A 19,999-nucleotide genomic window follows, 5' to 3' on the forward strand; every position below is an offset into this window, starting at 1 on the left:
TAAGAACCATGCCTTCATGGAATCACAGAAATAGAGTTTAAGGAAACATCCTAAATCATTTTAACAATGGAGGCAAGGCAACCTAGAGAGGTTAAGTAACTTGCCAGGTCACACCTTTTTAGTAGCAGAATTACAATAAAAATCCTACTATTGTCCTCCAGTCTAGTACTCATCCCAGCATACACAATCCTTCTGTATTTCTCTGGCAAAACACATCAATGGCTAAATTGTGGGTCTTAAATGTTTCTCCAAGTTGTAATTACAAGTTCATTTATTATTTATAAAGTCAATAGAACTGAAGGCACATTACTACAGACAGATACTTTAATTAGAAAAAGTAAATGTTTTCTGTTTTGAAAGCATTTCTTCATCCATCTGCTAGGTGAGGTAGCTGCCTGCACTCTTATACCTCTCCTGTTCCCAGATGGACAAGTTGATTTGGAGGCACTGAGGAGATTAGCAAAATGCTGAAGAGATAGCAAAGTGTACTAAGTTAGACCTGGCAGGTAATCTTGAATGTATCCTATCTCAAATGTTTTAAAATGCTGTTACCTATTTTTAGATGCATTCTTATGACATTTATTATTCTCCTTTGTCTTAATAAAGTTAAGGCAAGATATCAGATAGGTTTATTCTTGCCTTGTAAATCTGGTTGGTAGTGGTTTCTTGAAGCAAACTACTTGGAGGATTCTGACACTACATTTGGGTTTACTGAGGGTGCTGTGGTTGATTGAAAGTATCTCCATTGAATGCGGGACTAAATAATAGCAACACATGTAGTATATCTGTACTTTATCAGGTTTTAGTGAAACCATCCACACTCCAAAAGAAGAAAAGATGAATTTCTCTGGATGATTCTGCTATGGAAGGAGAGGCAGGCAGAGAATGGAAAGTCATTATTCAATAAGTAATAGAGCAATACTTTCCAACTTCTTTAATCAAGGCGTTAAGTTTCCAGTATAATATAGAGGTCCACAACCCCATATTCACAATTTCTGAAAAATCCAAAAAGCTTTGAAAACTAAAAGATTCTGTATAACTCATTTGGTGGCAAAATCTGACCTGGACTCCAGTTGAGGCTCTTTATAGTTTTTATTTATCCTATTTTCTGTTAATGTTCACATATGTAGAAATAGAAGTATTAACATATTTGATGATGAAGTGCTACCCATATTATATGTAGTTTATGCCTGATATTACCTATCTAAATTTTTTTTAATCCTAAACTCTGAAATACATATCACTCCAAAAATTTCAGATAAGAGATGTGTACCTGTGTTAGGTATTCCATATATTCGGTAAAATCATGAGATAAAATTTATACAGATAAAATTCTAAAAAACAAAAATACTTCAGTACATTAACTACTTTAAGACTTATAATACTTATTTTTTTTCAGACTTATTTTTGAGAAACATTATAGCATGAGAGTAGAGCTTGGACATTGAAACTGCCTTGTTGCCAATGCTAGAGTTCCCGTACTTATTACATATGTAACCTTAGGAACCTCTCAGTCCCCCCTCAACTTGCCAATCTGAAAAATGGGGATAGTAATAGTAGCTACTTGAGAAACTCAGGATTAAATGAGTAATTTCACATAAAGCACTTAAATGATGCTTAGCACATTGTAACTACTCATTAAATGTTAGGGGTGGTTGTTGTACACGCTACAAAATTGATAGATTCATGAATATAAGATAACCGTATGCCAGAACTTCTAAAGAAAAATTCCATTGTCAAGGTTTTTTTGTTTTTAAATAGGAAACTGACGACTACAGATATTTCGATCCCAAAATGCTACGTGGCAATGACAGGTAAACAGTTTCTGTCTTCTGTAATATGTTGTAGGATTTCCCAAGAATGAAAATAATTGGTTTTGTACTCTAAAGCAGCACTGCTTAATATTAAAAATTTAAACTGTGTGGAAAAACTGGAAAGGAAGCAATATGTGTGCTAATCTCTCAAAGATAGTATTAAAGATAGTATTTTGTTGTTTTTCCCTCCAAGTATATATACAAATACATGTAGCTGTTTACTGGGTTTTTGTTTTGAGGTGTGTGTTTGTTTGTTTTGTTTTGTTTGGGGGTTTTCTTATTTGGGGGGGCTTTTGGCATTACAAACTAAGTGTAGGGGAGGGAAATTGGGATAATGTGTGTTTTAAGAATATTTTTATCAGACCAAATGAAGAGAAAGGAGCTTTATATTTGGATACTGTTTTGTTTTTTTTAATGTAGCTCCTACAAAATCCAATTCTTGGGAACCATTGCTATAAAAACACTTGCTGACAGTGAAACATTCTATAAAGAATTTTTGTATTTTATGACAGGCATGATATAGTAAGGTAGCCTTTGTTTATTACAGATATTTTTCAAGATTTAATTCATGGTGATACAAAAAATAGCTTATAAATTATAGAAAAAATGGGCAGAATTAGGAGGGAAGGAGGCAGAATTAGAAGGAAGTTAAGCATTTAGGAGGCATTTTGATCAGGTAGATGTCTAACCACTTTGACAGAATATTTAGACAGACTAAAGATGTTAGGAAAGGTGATAGAGCTATGTTTAGCCACTGAGTAATTGAGAAAAGTTTCAACTATCCTTGTTAATCACACTGTACAGCCTATTTTAGCACTCAAATATGTATCTGATACACAAAAACTTTGAAAAAATGTCCTTATTAAAGATCTCTAGATATCAAAGAAATATTTTTAAATATATAATAATGTAATAAAGAAAATATAATTTACTGCAAAATACAGATCCCTCTTGCCATTTTCTTTTTTCTTCCTATGTTATCTTATAGGTGTTTATTCATTTTTTCTGCAAATATAGATACCCATAGACAACATAAATGACATTTGAAGTATGTTGAAATTTACCACCAAAATACCTGCATATATTCAGGGACCTCTGCTCCTCAGTTTTCTAGAATTTTATTTCAAAGTCAATAGGATGCCCATTCCCTTTTAGACACGTATTCTACATTTTCTGGCTTCTTCCTCTGCAGAACTCAAGTACCCACTACCCTCTTGAGAAAGAGGAGGTAAAACTGTAAATGCCTAACATACCTCTGGAGTATATGTTAATGTGGTATTTCCCATACCTGTTTTACCCATAATAAAAGCCATGAGTGAGATTTTCAGTATAGTTTTTCTCTATTACAGCTCAGTTCCTAGGAACAAAAATCCATTTCAGGAGGTAAGTTTCACATGAAAATTCTGTGCTCCTAGAAAAGATAAAAGGTAACCTGAACAATAATTTGTCATAAACATGGCTAATATGATTAGTGCATGGTGATTTGGATAAATCCAATTCTGTACCCCAAGATTTTTTTAATTCTCAGCAACTGTATTTTCCTGATTTATAAAACTATTTATACTTATTATATTGAAGCTTTAAAGTGGCTGAAACTTATGCAATTTGCCAAAAAAGAAGGCTTGCAGATTGCAGTGAAAATTTTCTAAGTGTGGAGCTTATAAAATTGGATTCCATGCATTTGTGAAGACTGCTTTAATTTAAAATGCAAATAGACTTCTCAGCAAATACAGTAAATAACATACATAGAAAATTATATAAATGCTGGTTTTTCTGATTTTCCTGCCTATAGTAAATAACTGCAAACTGAAAAGCATCCTTTGAAGAAAGCCCTTTGGATTTATTTGCTATTACTTATTAGAAGAATAATAAGTATCTCTAGTGTTGGGCACAGTGGTGCATGCCTGTGATCCCAGCAGCACAGGAGGATCAGAAGTTCAAAGCCAGACACAGCAACCTAGTGAGGCCCTAAATAACTCAGGGAGACCCTGTCTCTAAATAAAATATAAAAAAGGACTGGGAATGTGGCTCAGTGGTTGAGCACTCCTGGGTTCAATCCTTGGTACTAAAAAAAGAAGTTATCTTTAAATTGTTTCTGAAAACTTTGTCTCATTTTACCACTGAACAAGCATTAAAATTTATAAATGTATAAACTTTTTAGAAATTTCTTAATTAAATACCATTAGATGCTTCAGCTGTGGCCTTTGGCTAGCTAGTGTTTTTGTCCCAATTGTAGAATAGGTTTCAGACTAAAAACCATGTTACTTGAAAATTATAACAATGTTTTTAACTATTTCTTTCAATTTAGTTTTTTGTTTGCATTTGTAGGCAATTGTTTTTGTGGTGGGAGGAGGCAACTACATAGAATATCAAAATCTTGTTGACTACATAAAGGTATGTTTTGGCCTTCTTATTCTATCATGGGATAGTTTTAGTTTTATATCTTTAGAGCACAGCATTCTTTGGTGGCTGTCCTGACCTTTACGTAACTACTCTTCTAAGAGATCACTTAAAAATCCTGCATATAGGGCTGGGGATGTGGCTTAAGTAGTGCACTCACTTGGCATGCGCGGGCGCTGGGTTCAATCCTCAACACCACATAAAAATAAAATAAAAATATTGTGTCCACCTAAAAAAACTAAAATAAATAAATTAAAACAGCTTTATTTAAAAAAAAAAAAAAAAAAATCCTGCATATAGGCAAAGCAGAGTGGCACATACCAATAAGTCCCAGTTACTCAAGAGGCTGAGGTAAGAGGTTTCTCAAGCTCAGAATTTCGGGACCGGCTGGGTAACATAGCAGGAAGTGACAGAAAAAAACTAAAACAAAGTATTCTTAGAATGACATTTTGTAATCTTAATTTATTCACCTAACACTAGAAAATGATGATTATTATTTTTATTCTCACTTCATATAAGGCTCTAGTAAGGTAGAGATCAAGGTATAACAGGAAGAAAAAACAGACCTCCAAAACTGATTAGTGCTGCTGGGAGCGATAGTGCACTCCTATAATCCCAGTGGCTCTGGAGACTGAGGCAGGAGGATCTCAAGTTCAAAGCCAGCCTCAGCAACAGGAAGGCACTAAGCAACTCAGTGAGACCCTATCTCTAAATAAAGTACAAAATAGGACTGGGGATGTGGCTCTGTGGCTGACTGCCCCTGAGTTCAATCCCTAGTACCACCCCACCACCAAAAAAAACCTGATCAGTGCAACTCCCAGGATCGTTGCCAGGACACACTTTATCTTTGGATTATGAACTCCCAATATGTATGTAGGATACAAGTGTATCTAGAATGTATCTTGATAGTTAACAGTTAAAAATGATGAGTCTTGTGCTACTGAGATAACATCCTGAGATCTGTCCTAGAAATGTTGAACCCCTCTGATGTTTTCTTGGGCTTGCCTTCTCCTTCTATACTATAATCTCTGCCTTTATTAATAGCTCATTTATGTTCTCTATAGCCTCAAGAATCCTAGTTATATGACCTTCTGTAATTGCTGCATGTACCATCTCATTTTCTAAAACTGTAAAGGTTTTTTTTGGAGGGGGGAATGGGGGGGTACCAGGGATTGAACCCCAGGGGTACTTAACTACTGAGCTTTATCCCCAGCTCTTTTTGTGTTATTTTGAGACAGAGTCTTGCTGAGTTGCTTAGAGCATTGCTAAGTTGCTTAGAGCATCGCTAAGTTGCTGAAGCTGGTTTTGAACTTGTGATCCTCCTGCCTCAGCCTCCTGAGTAGCTGGGATTATAGGCGTGCGCCACCACACCCAGCCTAAAACTATAATTAAGGTGTAGCTTTTGTTTTTTCCCTTTATAGACGGCCATCTAGGACATTTATTCATTTTTTATTTATTTTTTTATTCATTTATTATTTTTATTCTCACTTCATATAAGGCAAGCAGTTATGTTTATTTACACATCACAGAAATGTCCTTTTCTTATATAACAAAGCCAATTTTTTTTTATTCCTTGTTGCATTATCAAATTACTTTGTGGGATAAACTTTTTACATTACAAAAGAAATCTTATGAATTTAACTTCAAGTTCACAATACATATAGGAATTGCATTTTCTAGTGGAGAAGTTTCAGTGTTGTAATTAGGTTCCAACATTCTGTGGAAATAAAATAAGAGTTTCAGAGTGGAACAGGATATTTATTAACATGTAAATACTATTGCACTAGTGAGACTGAAATTACAGTCCGTACTACCTGCATCATATCCTACTATGCTAAACATAACCAAATTAATATTTTGCTTCAAGTAGCATAGATCTTTAAAAGAATGTTGTGGTCTCAGATTTTTTTGGATAATTGTTGATCCTATGAAATGTGATCATACTCCTATTTTTGGTATAATAAATCATTCTTATGCCTATTTTACCACTTTATCCCTCTTTATTTCATGCAATTTTAGGATACACATGTACACTGAAATTCAGCAACACCACTCACAAAGCTAACAACAAAAAAAGTCCTAGCAAGTTAATATTTTTTCATAGGAAAACTGAAAATGTATTTGTTACTCACTTGGATCTGAGTTTTTATTCATGATTTCTGTTTTTTACAGGGGAAGCAAGGCAAACACATTTTATATGGCTGCAGTGAGCTTTTTAATGCTTCACAGTTTATAAAACAGGTAAAGTATACCTTTTTTAGTTTGTTTCTCTTAAGTTACCATTGATATTTTTCAAGAGAAAGAGAACTATTTATTCATCTGGACCAGTTGAAAACTGTAGAACTCAAAAATTTGTTTTAACTAACATTTTCATTATTCCAATTCTTTATGAAAAGGCAAATTGACAAAATTTAAAATTGGAGTAGTGTACTTATTTAGGCAAAATTCAATTCAGCTTTCCATATATCTGATTTTGTGATAGAGTGTCATAGATTGGGCCTGAGAAATGAAGTAACTTCTGGGCAATAACATATGTTCAGTTGATACAGGAAAACTATGTTCACCTTTAAAGTTAATGACTGCAATAACTGAGGCATATTGATTGTCCACATGGTCCTTTTAGGATTGTTGCCACTAACAGTCTTATATTGATCTTAGCTTTCAGTTGGGATGCTGACCCATAATTGATTATACCCATTTTGACTGGAGTGAGATAAAATTTTAGTATAGTTTTAATTCACATTTCCCTCATTGTTAGAGATGTTGAACATTTTCTCATGTTTATTTGTTGGCCATTGTTTCTTCTTGAGAAATGTCTATTTAGTTATTTTTCCCAATAAATGAAATTTTTGTCTTATTTAGGTTAACAAGGGGAATCTCAAATTTGTTTACCATTTGAATGAACCAGATGTTGCCTTTGTTACTATTCTCATTTGTTTTCTATTTCTAATCTATTAACTTTTTTCCTAGCTTAAGTTGAAAACTTATTAACTTTAGTTCTTTCCTAAAATAAGCATTTATAGCCTTAAAATTAATTTATGCCAAACAATAATACTTAAGCATATTCCACAAATTTTTATTTTATTTTCATTATCACTTTTAAATATTTTGTAATTTACCTTGTGATTTATTCTAAGTATTATTTATAATACTGTTCTTGTATTCCAGGGTTTTATAAATACCTAATAGTGCCTTGTAGTTGTAGACCACTTTCTACATAACTTCAGTTTAAAATGTATTGAAATTTCTTTAAATGGCCTAACATATAGGCCTGTCTTGCCAACCATTCCATATACTCTTAAAGAATGAGTTTCTACAGAAGTTATGTATAGAGTTCTGTAAATATCAGTTTGGTTAGGGTATCTGAGCATTGCTCAGCTTCTCTGTTAGTTTGAAGTGTGCTTTCTGGTTTTGGTTTGGAGGGTGAGTCCTTTCTATCATCTGCTATTAAAATTGCCAAATAGGATTGTGGAATTCTCTTTCTCCCTTTACTTCTATCCATTTCTGTATTTTGGGCTATTGGATATATACACATTTTATGATTCATCATTTTTCTAATGGCCACTTTTATCATTATGTGGTATTTCCCTACATATCTAATAAAACTCTTTGACTTAAAGTCTACTTTATCTTATATTAACATTGCAAATGGTAAGCATAAGAGGCTAGAGTAGCAATGTTAAAACTTTTTCCACCTATTTATTTTCAACTTACCTTGTAGACAGCATATAGTTGAACTTTTTAAATTAACCATTCTGAAGTGTCTACCTTTTAATTAGAGTCTTTAATTACTTAGACTCTCAGTAATTACCATCTAATGTAATTACTGAGAGTCTATGTCTACCATTTTACTATTTGCTTTTCTTTTAGTCTCCTGTTTAGGATTCTTCTGTTTTTCCTTACATGCTTCCTTTGGATTTTTGAAAACTTTAGAATTCCATTGTAATTCATCTACGGAATTTTTTTAAGCTACATCTATGCAATATTAATTCAGTATGATCTCTAAAGCAACTGCCATATGCATCTTTAACTATTTGTAGACTAGAGTTAATATTGTCCAGTTGCACTAAATTTAGAAACCTTACAACTATAGAACTATTCTCCCATATTTTACATGTGTATACACCAGTAATTTCACAAGACAATGGACAGTGATATACACAACTGAGGCAAAAATGATGACAAACAAATCCTTTGCTTTTATACAGATATTTATGACTCTCCATTTTCTTCTGTTTCCAAAAAATTTTAAATTCTATATTGACTGAAAAACATCATTTAGAATTTACCATGTCTCAGGTATGCTAGCCGTGAATTTTCTTAATTTCCTATTATGAAAATATCTATTTTACCTTTACTCTTCAGTGTTAGTTTTGCTGTATAGACTTGAGATATTTTACTGTCTTCCAGCCTTCATTTTTTCTGATAAGTCAACAGTCATTCAGAGTTCAGTAAAACTATAAGGTCATACTCTTGAAGAGTATGACATATATGTCTTGGTTGGGGAAAACTGGGTATAAATTTCCTGGCTAAGTTTATATCTTCACTAAATTTAGGGAATTTTCAGACATTTTTTTCTTCAAATATTTTTATGCCCAATTTTCTTTCTCGTTTTAGGACTCCTTTTACATATTCACTAGCCACATAATGATTTTTTAGTCAACAACAGCCCATGTATACAATATAATACAGCTGTGCTCTCATAAGATTATAACACAGCTGACAAATTCCCATCATCAAGTGATATCAGAGCCATCATAATGCAGCACATTAGGTAAGTGTTGTGGTGCTGTGTAGACAGACCTATTGCACTGCCACTCATAATATTTAGCACATATGGTTATGTATATTATATACTTGATTCTGATAGTAAGTGTTGAAATTTAATGTAGCCTAAGGCATAGTGTTTATAGTCTACAACAGTGTACAATAATGTTCTGAGCTTTCACTCACTCAGACCAACTTCCAGTCCTATAAGCTCCATTTATGGAAAGTGGCCTATACAGGCACATCATTTATCTTTTATACTATTTTACTGTATTTTTTTCTGTTTTGATGTACAGGTTTGTAGCCTAGTAGCAATGGCATTACCAAATAACCTGGGTATGCATATAGGAGGTTGTACCACTCAGACCAGATTTGTCTAAGTTTACATCGTTGGTGTTTTCATGATGATGAAACCACCTAATGATATATTTTTCAGAACATAGACCCATCATTATGCATTATTGTAGGACTGTGTGTTTGGCATATATGTTGTCCCACAGATCCCTAAGAATTCTGCTATTCAGAATGTACAATTTATATTGCTCTAAGTCTTTTATTGTCTCTCTTCTGCTTTTTATAATGTATTTGTCAATTCTATGTTGCAGTTTTTTTAATCTTTTAGTTGTAAATGGACACAATATCTTTATTTTTATGTGGTGTTGAGGATTGAATCCATTGCCTCACATGTGTGAGGCAAGTGCTCCACCACTGAGCTACAACCCCAGCCCCGCAATATTTTTTAATTGGTTCTTTTTAGTTATACAAAATAGGATTCATTTTGGAAAAATTATAAAAGCATAGAATATAATTTGTTCTGACTTAGTCTCAGTACTTCACCTTTCCTTTCCCTCTACTATCTTTCTGCCATTGACTTAGTTGTTTTTAATTAGTGTCTTGTGGAGATACTTATCAATTCTAGAATTTTCATTTGGTTCCTTTTGCATTGTTTCATTTTCTCTGCTGATATTTTTTTTATTCTTTGGGAGCATATTTTTCTTTACTTCATTGAAGGTAGTTAGAGCTGCTTTTAAAACCTTGTTAAATTACAACATAAAGATCATCTCCCTGCCAGTCACAATTGGTTGTCTCTAGAGTATGGGGCACATTTTTCTATTTCTTCATATATTGATTAGCATTACATTATGTTCTTAACTTTATAAATGTTCTGTTTTGAAGACTGAATTCTGTTTCTCTTAAGAATATTGATTTGAAGATAGGCAGTTACCTTGATTGGACTCACTTCAAACTGTTTTCTTGGACAGGATCTCAAATCCTGACTTCTTAGTCTCTCCCATTTATGAGAAGTTCAGGTTTCATGATAGATTTAGGAAATGTCTACACAGAATTTAAGGATTTCATTCCCATCTGTCTCTCTCTCCCTCCTTTCCAGGATCCCCCCTCACTTTCCAGTTTTCTTTAGTTGCCTTAAGCACACTCTGATTCTTCCAGGCAAGAAGGACTGCCAGTTTTCTCTCACAGTTCTAACTCCCCAGTATAACACCAGCTGGGGCCTGACTCCAGCTGAGAACCACAAAACCAGGGAATCAGTCAGGGCTATTCCCTCCTTCTAGGTGGTGACTCTTTTCTAGTTGCTGTCCACTGCCTTTGGCTAGTTGATTTTTACATTTGGTTTAAGTTTATCATTTTTATATCTGGGAAAGTTAGTCCAATAGGAGTTGTACCCAGCCTTCCAGAATTGAAAGACTTGACTTCTGTTTTTCATGATCTACTTTAGAAATACACATGAAGAAGAAAACTATCAGCAGTAAAGTTAAGATATTTTCCTTTACATTTTCTTATTTTTTTCCTACTCTTTTTTTTTTTTTTTAAGAGAGAGAGAGAATTTTAATATTTATTTTTTAGTTTTCAGCGGACACAACATCTTTGTATGTGGTGCTAAGGATCGAACCCGGGCCGCACGCATGCCAGGCGAGCGCGCTACCGCTTGAGCCACATCCCTAGCCCCAGGGTTGTTTTTTTTTTAATTCAGTTGTTAAAGTTTATTATTATTATTTTAGGAATGCAGTGAATCAAATAGGAAACCTAAATTTTACTGTGATGAAAGTGAATTTTCTTAGGGTGTTTACAGGTATATTTGAAAGCATAACCATTCTTTGTGATTTTTTTTTTTTAAGTTATAATTTTGTGTTTTGTTTTAGCTGTCACAACTTGGACAGAAATAACACAGAAGAACCTTAATATGATAATCCACTTGGAGCTTGGATAAATGTTAAAAAGAAAAGTCAAAAGAGCCAGATATTTTCCTTTCTAAAACAATGTCCTAACAGTGAAACCCAAGAGTTGTTAATTTTTAAGGAAATTCTATACTTAATATAATGTGTACTGATTAAAAGAATAAAGCATTTCAGAAATAAAATTTTAACATTTTTCTTTCTCCTGTTATGTTTAACAGATGACTACGATTGACCTTTAAAAGTCTAAGGTTATCCTATACAAATATTACTTGACTGGTTCATGAATCCCTTACATACATTTTTAATTGTAAAACTACTTTTTCATAGTTCATTGGTTTTCACATTATAAAATGTACATAAACGTGTGCCAGATATTAGGTGAAGTTTCTTGTTTGTTTTGGGTACTAGGGATTAAACCCAGAGGTGCTATACCTCTAGGCTACATCCCCCAGCCCTTTTTATTTTTTGAGATGGGGTCTTGCTGAATTGCTGAAGCTGACCTCAAACTTGCAACCCTCCTTTCTCAGCCTCCTAAGTCATTGGAAATATAGGCATGAACCTCCACATCCAGTGTAAGTGGAGATTTTAAAACCACTTTAATGTCTATTCTCCATCTGGCACACCTGTATACATTTTATAAGTCTTTTCCTTTCTGTATGTTGACAGGACAACACTAACATGGTTTGGAATGAACAAATACAAATAACATTCATCCCATTAAATTCTAAATAATATGTATTAAATTTGATTCCATGCTTCATGGTGTGCAATGCCAACAAGAAGTGTTGTTCAATTATGTGTTCATTATTCATTTTAATAAAGACAAATGAGGGCCAGGAGCTGTGGTGCACACCTGTAATCCCATTGGCTCTGGAGGCTGAGACAGGAGGATCAAGAGTTCAAAGTCGAGCTTTGTAATGTTTTGAACAACCAATAAAAAAATAAAAAAAATTAAATTAAATTAAAAAAAAAAAAAGAGTTCAAAGTCAACCCCAGAAACTTAGACTTAGATCCTGTCTATGAATAAAATTAAAAAAGGGCAGGGTTATGGCTCAGTGGTTAAGTATCCCTGAGTTCAATCCCTGGTATCAAAAAAAAAAAGACAAATGAGGTACCAAAGTTTGATAGTACCAACAATTATAACCTGGAATAACTTTTCTATCAAATTAATGAACATTTACTTCAGAGAAACTAAAAGGCATTGTGGAAATGTGTTCAGAACAAACACAAAATTTGAAGGCAGAATTAATCAACTTTACCTAGCTGGCTACAGTAAACCTACGCCTGACAATTAACATATATGAGGTTTTAATTCTATAATGATATTCATAAAAAGAGGAAGAAATTTCAAAAATCTCCTCTCACCACATGTTCACAGAGGAAGGAAGGCTTCATCAGAAGACAGACCTGATAGCACCTTGATTTTGAACTTCAGCTTCCAGAACTATGAGAAAATAAATGTCTGTTCTTTAAGCAACCAAATCTGTAATATCTTGTTACAGGTTCCTGAGCTGACAAATTAAGACAAGAACCAACGAATGGGGGGAAAAAAAAGTGAAAAGACACAAAATCCCAGTATTAGGAATGAAAAAAAGAACACTAGTTAGTAATAGTATTGCTGACATCAAACAAGTAAAATGGAACTATCACTTTAGGCCAAGATAGAGCACTAGGTAACTGGTTTACCCTCACACCAGCGATAATTTTAAAACTGGACCAAAATATTAAAACAACAGTCCTTTAAAATATTGGACATCAGCAGCTAAGATTGTAGTCCTGCAGACAGGAATTAAATAGGGTGATTCCTAGATTATTAACTGTGGTGCCAGAACACCCTTAGTGCCCCTTAGCTGAGCAGACAGTTCTGGGTATTCAGGGGTGGCCACAGTATTCAAGGTAGAATGGTCAGAGAAGACACTATACTCCAGCTTAGCAGAGGGTCCTCATTCAGTAGAGTACCTACCAGGTAAGGGAGGAAAACTACCTGAGACTGGGGAAAGAACCACCCCAAAATAATTGGAGGGAACAATCCTCAGAGCTCACAACCAGAGTAGAAAAATGCACAATTCACATAGAATCAAAAACTCACAAGTATATTGCCATGTTAGTGAGGAAAATAGTCCCAAACTAAGAACTGCTCTTGAGTCCTACAAAGCTTATAAGCAAGGCCTAAAAAGATCAAATTATTTCCAAATAACCATATCCCAGACCAATGCTTAAGACTACAAGAATTATAAAAATTTCTAGCACCCAATAAGGTAAAAAATTTGAATTTGAAATCTAATCAAATGCAAAACAATAGAAAAACACAATCCCCAATAAGGATAAAAATCTATTTAAAACCAAAAATATCACAGCTGCTATTATTTGGAGATGAGGACATTACTTAATTACTGTTACTCCCTTGTGATCAGGAAACCAGGGAAAAGACTGAACTTGTTAAATAGAGGTGTGAAAATTGACAAAAGACCCAGACCTAACTTGTAAAGACAAAACCTGCATTATCTGTATTAGTTTCTGAAAGCAAAAATAACCAAATTGGGGAACAGACCTCAACAGATCAGCAAGCCTTCTTTATTAAGCAGCAGAATGGCACAGTTTCAGAGGAGAAAATGACAATTGATTACAGGAGGGGTCTGATTTTTAAATTTTTTTAAAATTTTTGTATTTCTTACATACATGACAATAGTGGAATGCATTACGATCATAATTATCCATTCACAACACCATTTTTCATAACTCTGTATATTATATAAAGTATGTTCACGCAAAATTATGCCATTATACATGAGCTTTCTTATTGGTTTTTGCATTTCAATCCTTAATACACCTTTATACCACAATTTATCATATCTCTGCTTGTATATAAGGTATACAAATTCACATCTTCATACATATATTTTGTATAATGATGAGGGTCTCCTTTCACCATCCATGCTATACCTCTAGATAGGGAATAGGGGTAGGCAGGAAAGAGGGAGAAGGGGAATAGCATGATTTTTTAATTTTTTTAGTGAGGTTTTGATCATAACACGTGAGATCTGAATCATTTGCAGAGTGTGTTGTTTGGGCAGTCAGGGGGAAAACAGTTGTGCAAGTTCAAAGCCTAAATCAGGGAAACAATTGCAAAAGTTTGAAACCCATTTTGTTGCTGGGAAAGGGTGAAAGTCCAGAGCGGAGGACTCATTGTTTGCTTTTGCCCCCACACCCCCACCCACCCAGTGTCCTCCTTTCTCCCTAGGGGTTGTTGTTTTCCATATTCTTCAGTTTTACAGCTATAACCTGAAGAATACCTACTGGTGCTGTAACAAATCACAAATCCACTGGCTTAAAACACCATACATTTATTATCTTACTACTCTAGAAGTCAGAAATCTAGAATGGGTCTCGCTGGGCTTAAGTCAAGGAATGGGAAGGGCTGTGTTCCTTGGAGGTTCTGATGAACCTAGGGGCTCACTTGCCTTTCCAGCTGCTAGTGGTCACCATAATCCATGGCTAATGGCCCCTTTCCATGTGGAACGCTAGCAGTGTCCAGCCAAGTCCTTCTTATTTCATGTTTTTCTCCTTCCTTCCACATTTAATGGACCTATGTGATTACACGGGGCATACCTAAATAATCCAGGATGATCTAGAACACTCCACCCAAAAAGAGCAGCACTCTTTCAAGCACTTCAGAACACTTACTAACATATACCATATTCTGAAACTTGAAATACATCTCAATAGGTTTTAAATTTACTCAAATTTTTAAAATAACAAATCAGTAACATCTGGAACACAGTAGTCACAGGTTGTTCCTCAAAAAACAGGCTCAAACAGATTAGCATGCTAATGAAGAAGTGTTTTTTGAGCTCAGCACCTGCTGGAGAAGAAATGTAAGGAAGAGAGAGGAAGCTGCCCAACTGTTGTGTCTCAGTGCAGGCCCTATGGCTCACAGGGAACTCAGCTGGGATGGTCTTTCAGAATCTGAAAAGCCAGGAAGTCACTGATGGAGGCTATCCCCAAGAAGCAGGTTTGACAGGGCCAAGACTTGAATTTGGCTAGTACTACGCAACCAAGTACATGATCCAGTGTACACTTTGGCTGAAGGAAGTTTGAAGAGAAGGAAAAGAAGTCCCTTGAAGTAGAGGGGTGGGGTTCACATTCACCTCACCTTTCCTATGGAAGCAGAGCCCATATCATCGCCAAAGCATCTGAACAGTTTATGCTCAGGACTTGAGGAGAGATATATGTGGAGAAAACAAGGCTGTGTTGAACTCCTGAGGAGATTAAGCAATGTCCCTGCTTCCTCAGTAACAGAGAAATTGTACTTCAGCTATTTAACATTTGTTTAGAAAATGGGGGTGCAGGGTCAAAACTCTACAAAAGACAAGGTCTCTTCATATTGTCTTTGTGTTTACAAATATACTGGAAAGAAACAGCCATATCAATAAAGGTATGGTATTTTTCTTCAGAATTGCTTTAAAGTCACATAAACATTTTGCCTTGTGAAAATCAAGCTCATTTCTAAGTTTCTGAGAAACTTTTCCTGTGGCCTATAAGTTTCCTTGAGCATTTTTTTTTTTTTTTTTTTTTTTTTTAATGTCGGTAGAGAAATCTTGGCCTTTCTCAGTCCACAGCTTAGATGTGTCCTGAAATGGGTTACCTTGGCAGGCCATCCACAGTATTACAATGGTCATATAGTTGTTCTCTCAGGTTTGGCAGTTCAAGAAACGTGTACCAACAAGACTAATTTGGCTAACTCAGAAATTAGTTTTATTTAACCATTTAGCAGTGATTTTTCAGAATTGATTACTGCCCTGAGAAATTACAGAACAGGGATAGAGGTCAATGGGAAAGTGAAATCAAAGTTTTATCCATCCTCACAACAGTACTGCCACATAGAAGTCACAAATTTATAGATGGAAACAATGCCGAGAGGAAACAATCATTCACAACTGACACATGGTGGAGCCAAAAAGGGAATGCACATCTGTCTGCCCCAAATTCATCTTCTTTCCACTGCTCAAAATTCCCTGCATTAATGGGCTGGAACTGTATGTAGCTCAGGGGTAAAGTGCTTGCCTAACATGTGTGAGGCACTGCATTCAATTCTCAGCACCACATGTAAATAAATAAAGATCCATTGACAGCTAAAAAATATATATATAAAAAAAAAAAAAATTCCCTGCATTAAGAGCCAGGCACAGTGGAACACAACTCTATTCCCAGTAACTCAGGAGGCTGAGGCAGAAGGATCAGAAGTTCAAGGCCATCCTGGGCAACTTAGCAATACTGTCACAAAATAAAATTTTAAAAGGGCTGGGGATATAGCTCAGTGGTAGAGCACCCCTCGTCCAATCCCCATTGGGGGAAGGGGGACAATGGTGGAATTCTCTGGCTGGGGAAGTGGGAGGAGGCTTAGGAGCTGTAATGGGCTACTGCTCACCAACAGGAGTCGGCCACTTTACCTCCCTGTTTTCTCCTATGTGGAATAAGGGTTGTACAGAGGAGGGTGTCTGACATAGGGCCCTTGAGGCCATGCAGCTCACCTGAACCAGCCAGATCAGGATATTCAACAAATGCCTTACCTGATGGGCCCTTGCACATGAACTGGCAGGCTAAGACACCTATTAGAAAACATTTGAGCAGTTTGTCACAAGCATGGAAAAGGTTGACTCACATGGTATAGATGGGACTCTACCATGAAAGGAAAAGGCAAAACTTAATAATAATAAAAAATTGAGGGGCTGGGGCTGTAGCTCGGTGGCCGAGTACTTGCCTAGTACTTATGAGGCACTACCTTTGATCCTTAGCACCATATAAAAATAAACAAATGAAATAAAGGCATGCTGTCCATATACAACTACAAATTTTTTAAAAAAATGTGAGGAGCTTCAACACAAAATAAGTAAAATAAGTGATGAGGCTTTCATTTCATTAATCGGGTAATCTTTTTTTTGAGGGGGTGGCACCAGGAACTCAAGGACACTTGATCACTGAGCCACATCCCCAGTCCTATTTTGTATTTTATTTAGAGACAGGGTCTCACTGAGTTGCTTAAGCGCCTTGATAAATTGCTGAGGCTGGCTTTGAACTCATGATCCTCCTGTCTCCACATCCCCAGATGCAGGGATTACAGGCATGCACCACCACACCTGGTCAATCAGGTAATTTTGTACTGTGACAAATTACAAATGAGATTCACATGTTCCAAATTGTGACATTTTAACATGCCCTTAAAATTTAGGATCTCTAATATTCAAAACAAGCAGGGGGTGAATATGTTGATTCCTTTAAGACATTTGCTAAAATTTTTTCACAATTTCCTGAAATTAGATGGCACAAAAGAAATCAACTCCAAGGACTGACAAAACTCAAGTGACATGTAAATAAAGAAAGCAGAAAACTGAATTTGTCTTGTTCAAGTGACTACATCAAATAAACGGATTCAGCAGAGAGAACTAGAGACTATTCAACCTGACCTTTTGAATTACCTAGGCTCAACATAATTGTGGAACTTCAAAAATCGATATCCAAAGAGATTCTGAGGTGTTGAATGTGCTCCAGGCTGTAAATATGTCTGGCTACTTTTAGGAAGGAAATTATTCTAAACCAGGAAGCATCAGTCCATCTTTGTGGCTCAGCTTTAAGAGGAACAGCCAACTGAAATGGTGTAGCATCCTGAGAATCCAGAGCCAGCTACAAGACTCCTAGTGCTCTCCTGAGGTGACCACAGGACGACTATAACAGCTCATACTGATCTACTTGCCAGCATCATTTTCCCTGATTTTTGTCACCCAGTCTTTCCTGCCCCTACTTTCACCTGGCTAATGCTATTCCTGACAGCTACAGTAATTGTTAAGGGATCAGCACATAACTAAACACAGCCCATGACACGTGATTAGACTCCTGCTGAAGTCATTGCTTTACAGGCCCAAGGAGACCACTCTCCTGTCTGCTGGACTTAATCAAGGGCCTTAAACATGAGTTGTGGATATCACCCCATGAAGCCTGAGAATGAAACCAGTGCAGAGCCCAGAGATGTCCTAATGACACTAGTTGAATCCCCCAGGTCTGTGATTACCATAATCTTGAGTTTTGCAGCTTCAGAGGCAAAGCCTGAAGAGATATGCAAAACCCAATGGGTAATTTAAATATCCTAATATAGCCAAAGAAATGCAAATAAAATTTAAGAATAGTTTTTAAACATTGGACTTTGGAAAACAGGACAGTGATCCCTAAGAGGGAAAAACAAGACAATCTCTAGAGTCTTCCCACTGTACTTCCTAAAGAAGTTTTTCTGGCTGCAGCCCAGGAAGGGTGAGCCCAGCCCAGAGATCTCCCTGATTTGAAGAGAGAGGAATGTACAGAGCAGAGTACCAGAGAGAATGAGGACACAGAAGAAGATAATTCTGGAGCTCTGCAGAAAGTCCCCCTTGAGTTTTCAGCTGAGCCACTGATAAAGGCATGCATGTGAGGAGCTTACCAAAGGTAAAGGAACCACCTAAGGATCAGAGGGAAGTGAGAAATCCTCTGTGCTCACATGGGGCCATGAACAGTGTCTGTTCCAATCAACCAGAGTGAAAAACCTCATCATTCACAGGATAATGGGCAGAGTACTCAAAAGGGTTTTGCCTCAATAATGGGGAAAATTAGCTCTAGTCTAAATGCTATTCTGGTTCCATCTAACACTTGTAGCAAGAATCGAAAGGATCAAATTGTAATCAAGGACCAAATAACTGACTACTGTGTCCCAGAAAGCTCACACATAGAGGAATACAAAAATATCTAGCACCCATCAAGATAAAAGTCAATGTCAATAATCACATAATAAATTATCAAGTAAGACACAACACCATAATAAAGAGGAAAATTCTCCACAGCCGAATTAGAAGATGACAGCCAAGTTAAGTCCTCCAGCAATTGTCTCTCCACAGACATATCGCCAAGGAAGCACAGCTGGGCCTGCCACTGCAAGACCCAGCACCAGGTGGAAGCAAAAGGGAAAGATCTAGAATCAGCCAGAGCTCACGGATGGAGCTTCTAGACCTGCCCCAGCCTCAGGGAAAGACCTGCACTGCAGGACAGACTCATGTTTTTGACTTGTATCAGTGCCAGCCATGGAGGGGCTGGGGGCACACCACCCTCCTGAGACTCTGCAGGCCCTTGTATCTATGAGACTTAGGTGCCACCCAGCTTAGACTTCATCACATCTTCCCCAGCCATGCCCAGGCCAGGGCTCAAAGAATCTCTAGACCTGCCTGGCACCAGGCAGAGGCCTGCACCCCAGTGGGACAGGCTTGTGTTCCAGCCTCTGTCAACACCAGCTGTGGGGGAGGCCTGGTTCACCCCTGAGACCATATAGGTCCTGCAGCTGTGAGACTCAGGCACAACCCTGCTTAGTGTCAGCCTTAGTGGTCAAGGGACTGCTGTTACCAACACTGCCTTGAGTAGCATAGCATGGAGCAAAACTATTTGCTGGGGGTAGGACAAGATAGTAAGCACAGGATTTTGCCCTTGGAATTTGGTGCCAGGTTGGTAAAACCTACCACTGGGCAGATCCTAACAGCCCCATCCCCAGGCCTACCTGCATCTCTGAATAGCCCTGGTGTGGGGCAGAGGCATACAGACTTCTGTTCCAGCCAGCATCACCTGTGCCCAGCTACAGCAGTCTTTTGCCATCAGGCCATCTCAATAGAGGCTACCCACAACAGGTAGCCTGTTAATGGGCTGTGAACTCTTCAGGTGACCCAGTGTGGTAGCACTGGGTGAGCACAGGACTCCCCGCCCCATTCTTCCCCAACCCTCAGCAGCATAACACAGAATAAATATCTCCTCAAG

The 19,999-nt window shown here is 36.6% G+C and overlaps 1 protein-coding gene across 1 annotated transcript in view; it reads left to right on the top strand.

Annotated features, from left to right (window-relative positions):
- The window catches only part of Scfd1 (sec1 family domain containing 1), a 94,695-nt gene extending 83,337 nt beyond the window's left edge, over positions 1 to 11,358 (top strand). Inside the window, exons 21-25 of the mRNA XM_027929687.3 lie at positions 1,762 to 1,814; positions 3,164 to 3,197; positions 4,143 to 4,208; positions 6,387 to 6,455; positions 11,141 to 11,358. Coding sequence (XP_027785488.1) covers positions 1,762 to 1,814; positions 3,164 to 3,197; positions 4,143 to 4,208; positions 6,387 to 6,455; positions 11,141 to 11,164 — 246 coding nt within the window. The 3' untranslated portion in view covers positions 11,165 to 11,358. The remainder of the gene's footprint in view (positions 1 to 1,761; positions 1,815 to 3,163; positions 3,198 to 4,142; positions 4,209 to 6,386; positions 6,456 to 11,140) is intronic.
- The last annotated feature ends 8,641 nt before the right edge of the window (positions 11,359 to 19,999 follow it).

Source organism: Marmota flaviventris, chromosome 2 (assembly GCF_047511675.1).
Source record: "Marmota flaviventris isolate mMarFla1 chromosome 2, mMarFla1.hap1, whole genome shotgun sequence".
Classification (NCBI taxonomy): domain Eukaryota; kingdom Metazoa; phylum Chordata; class Mammalia; order Rodentia; family Sciuridae; genus Marmota; species Marmota flaviventris.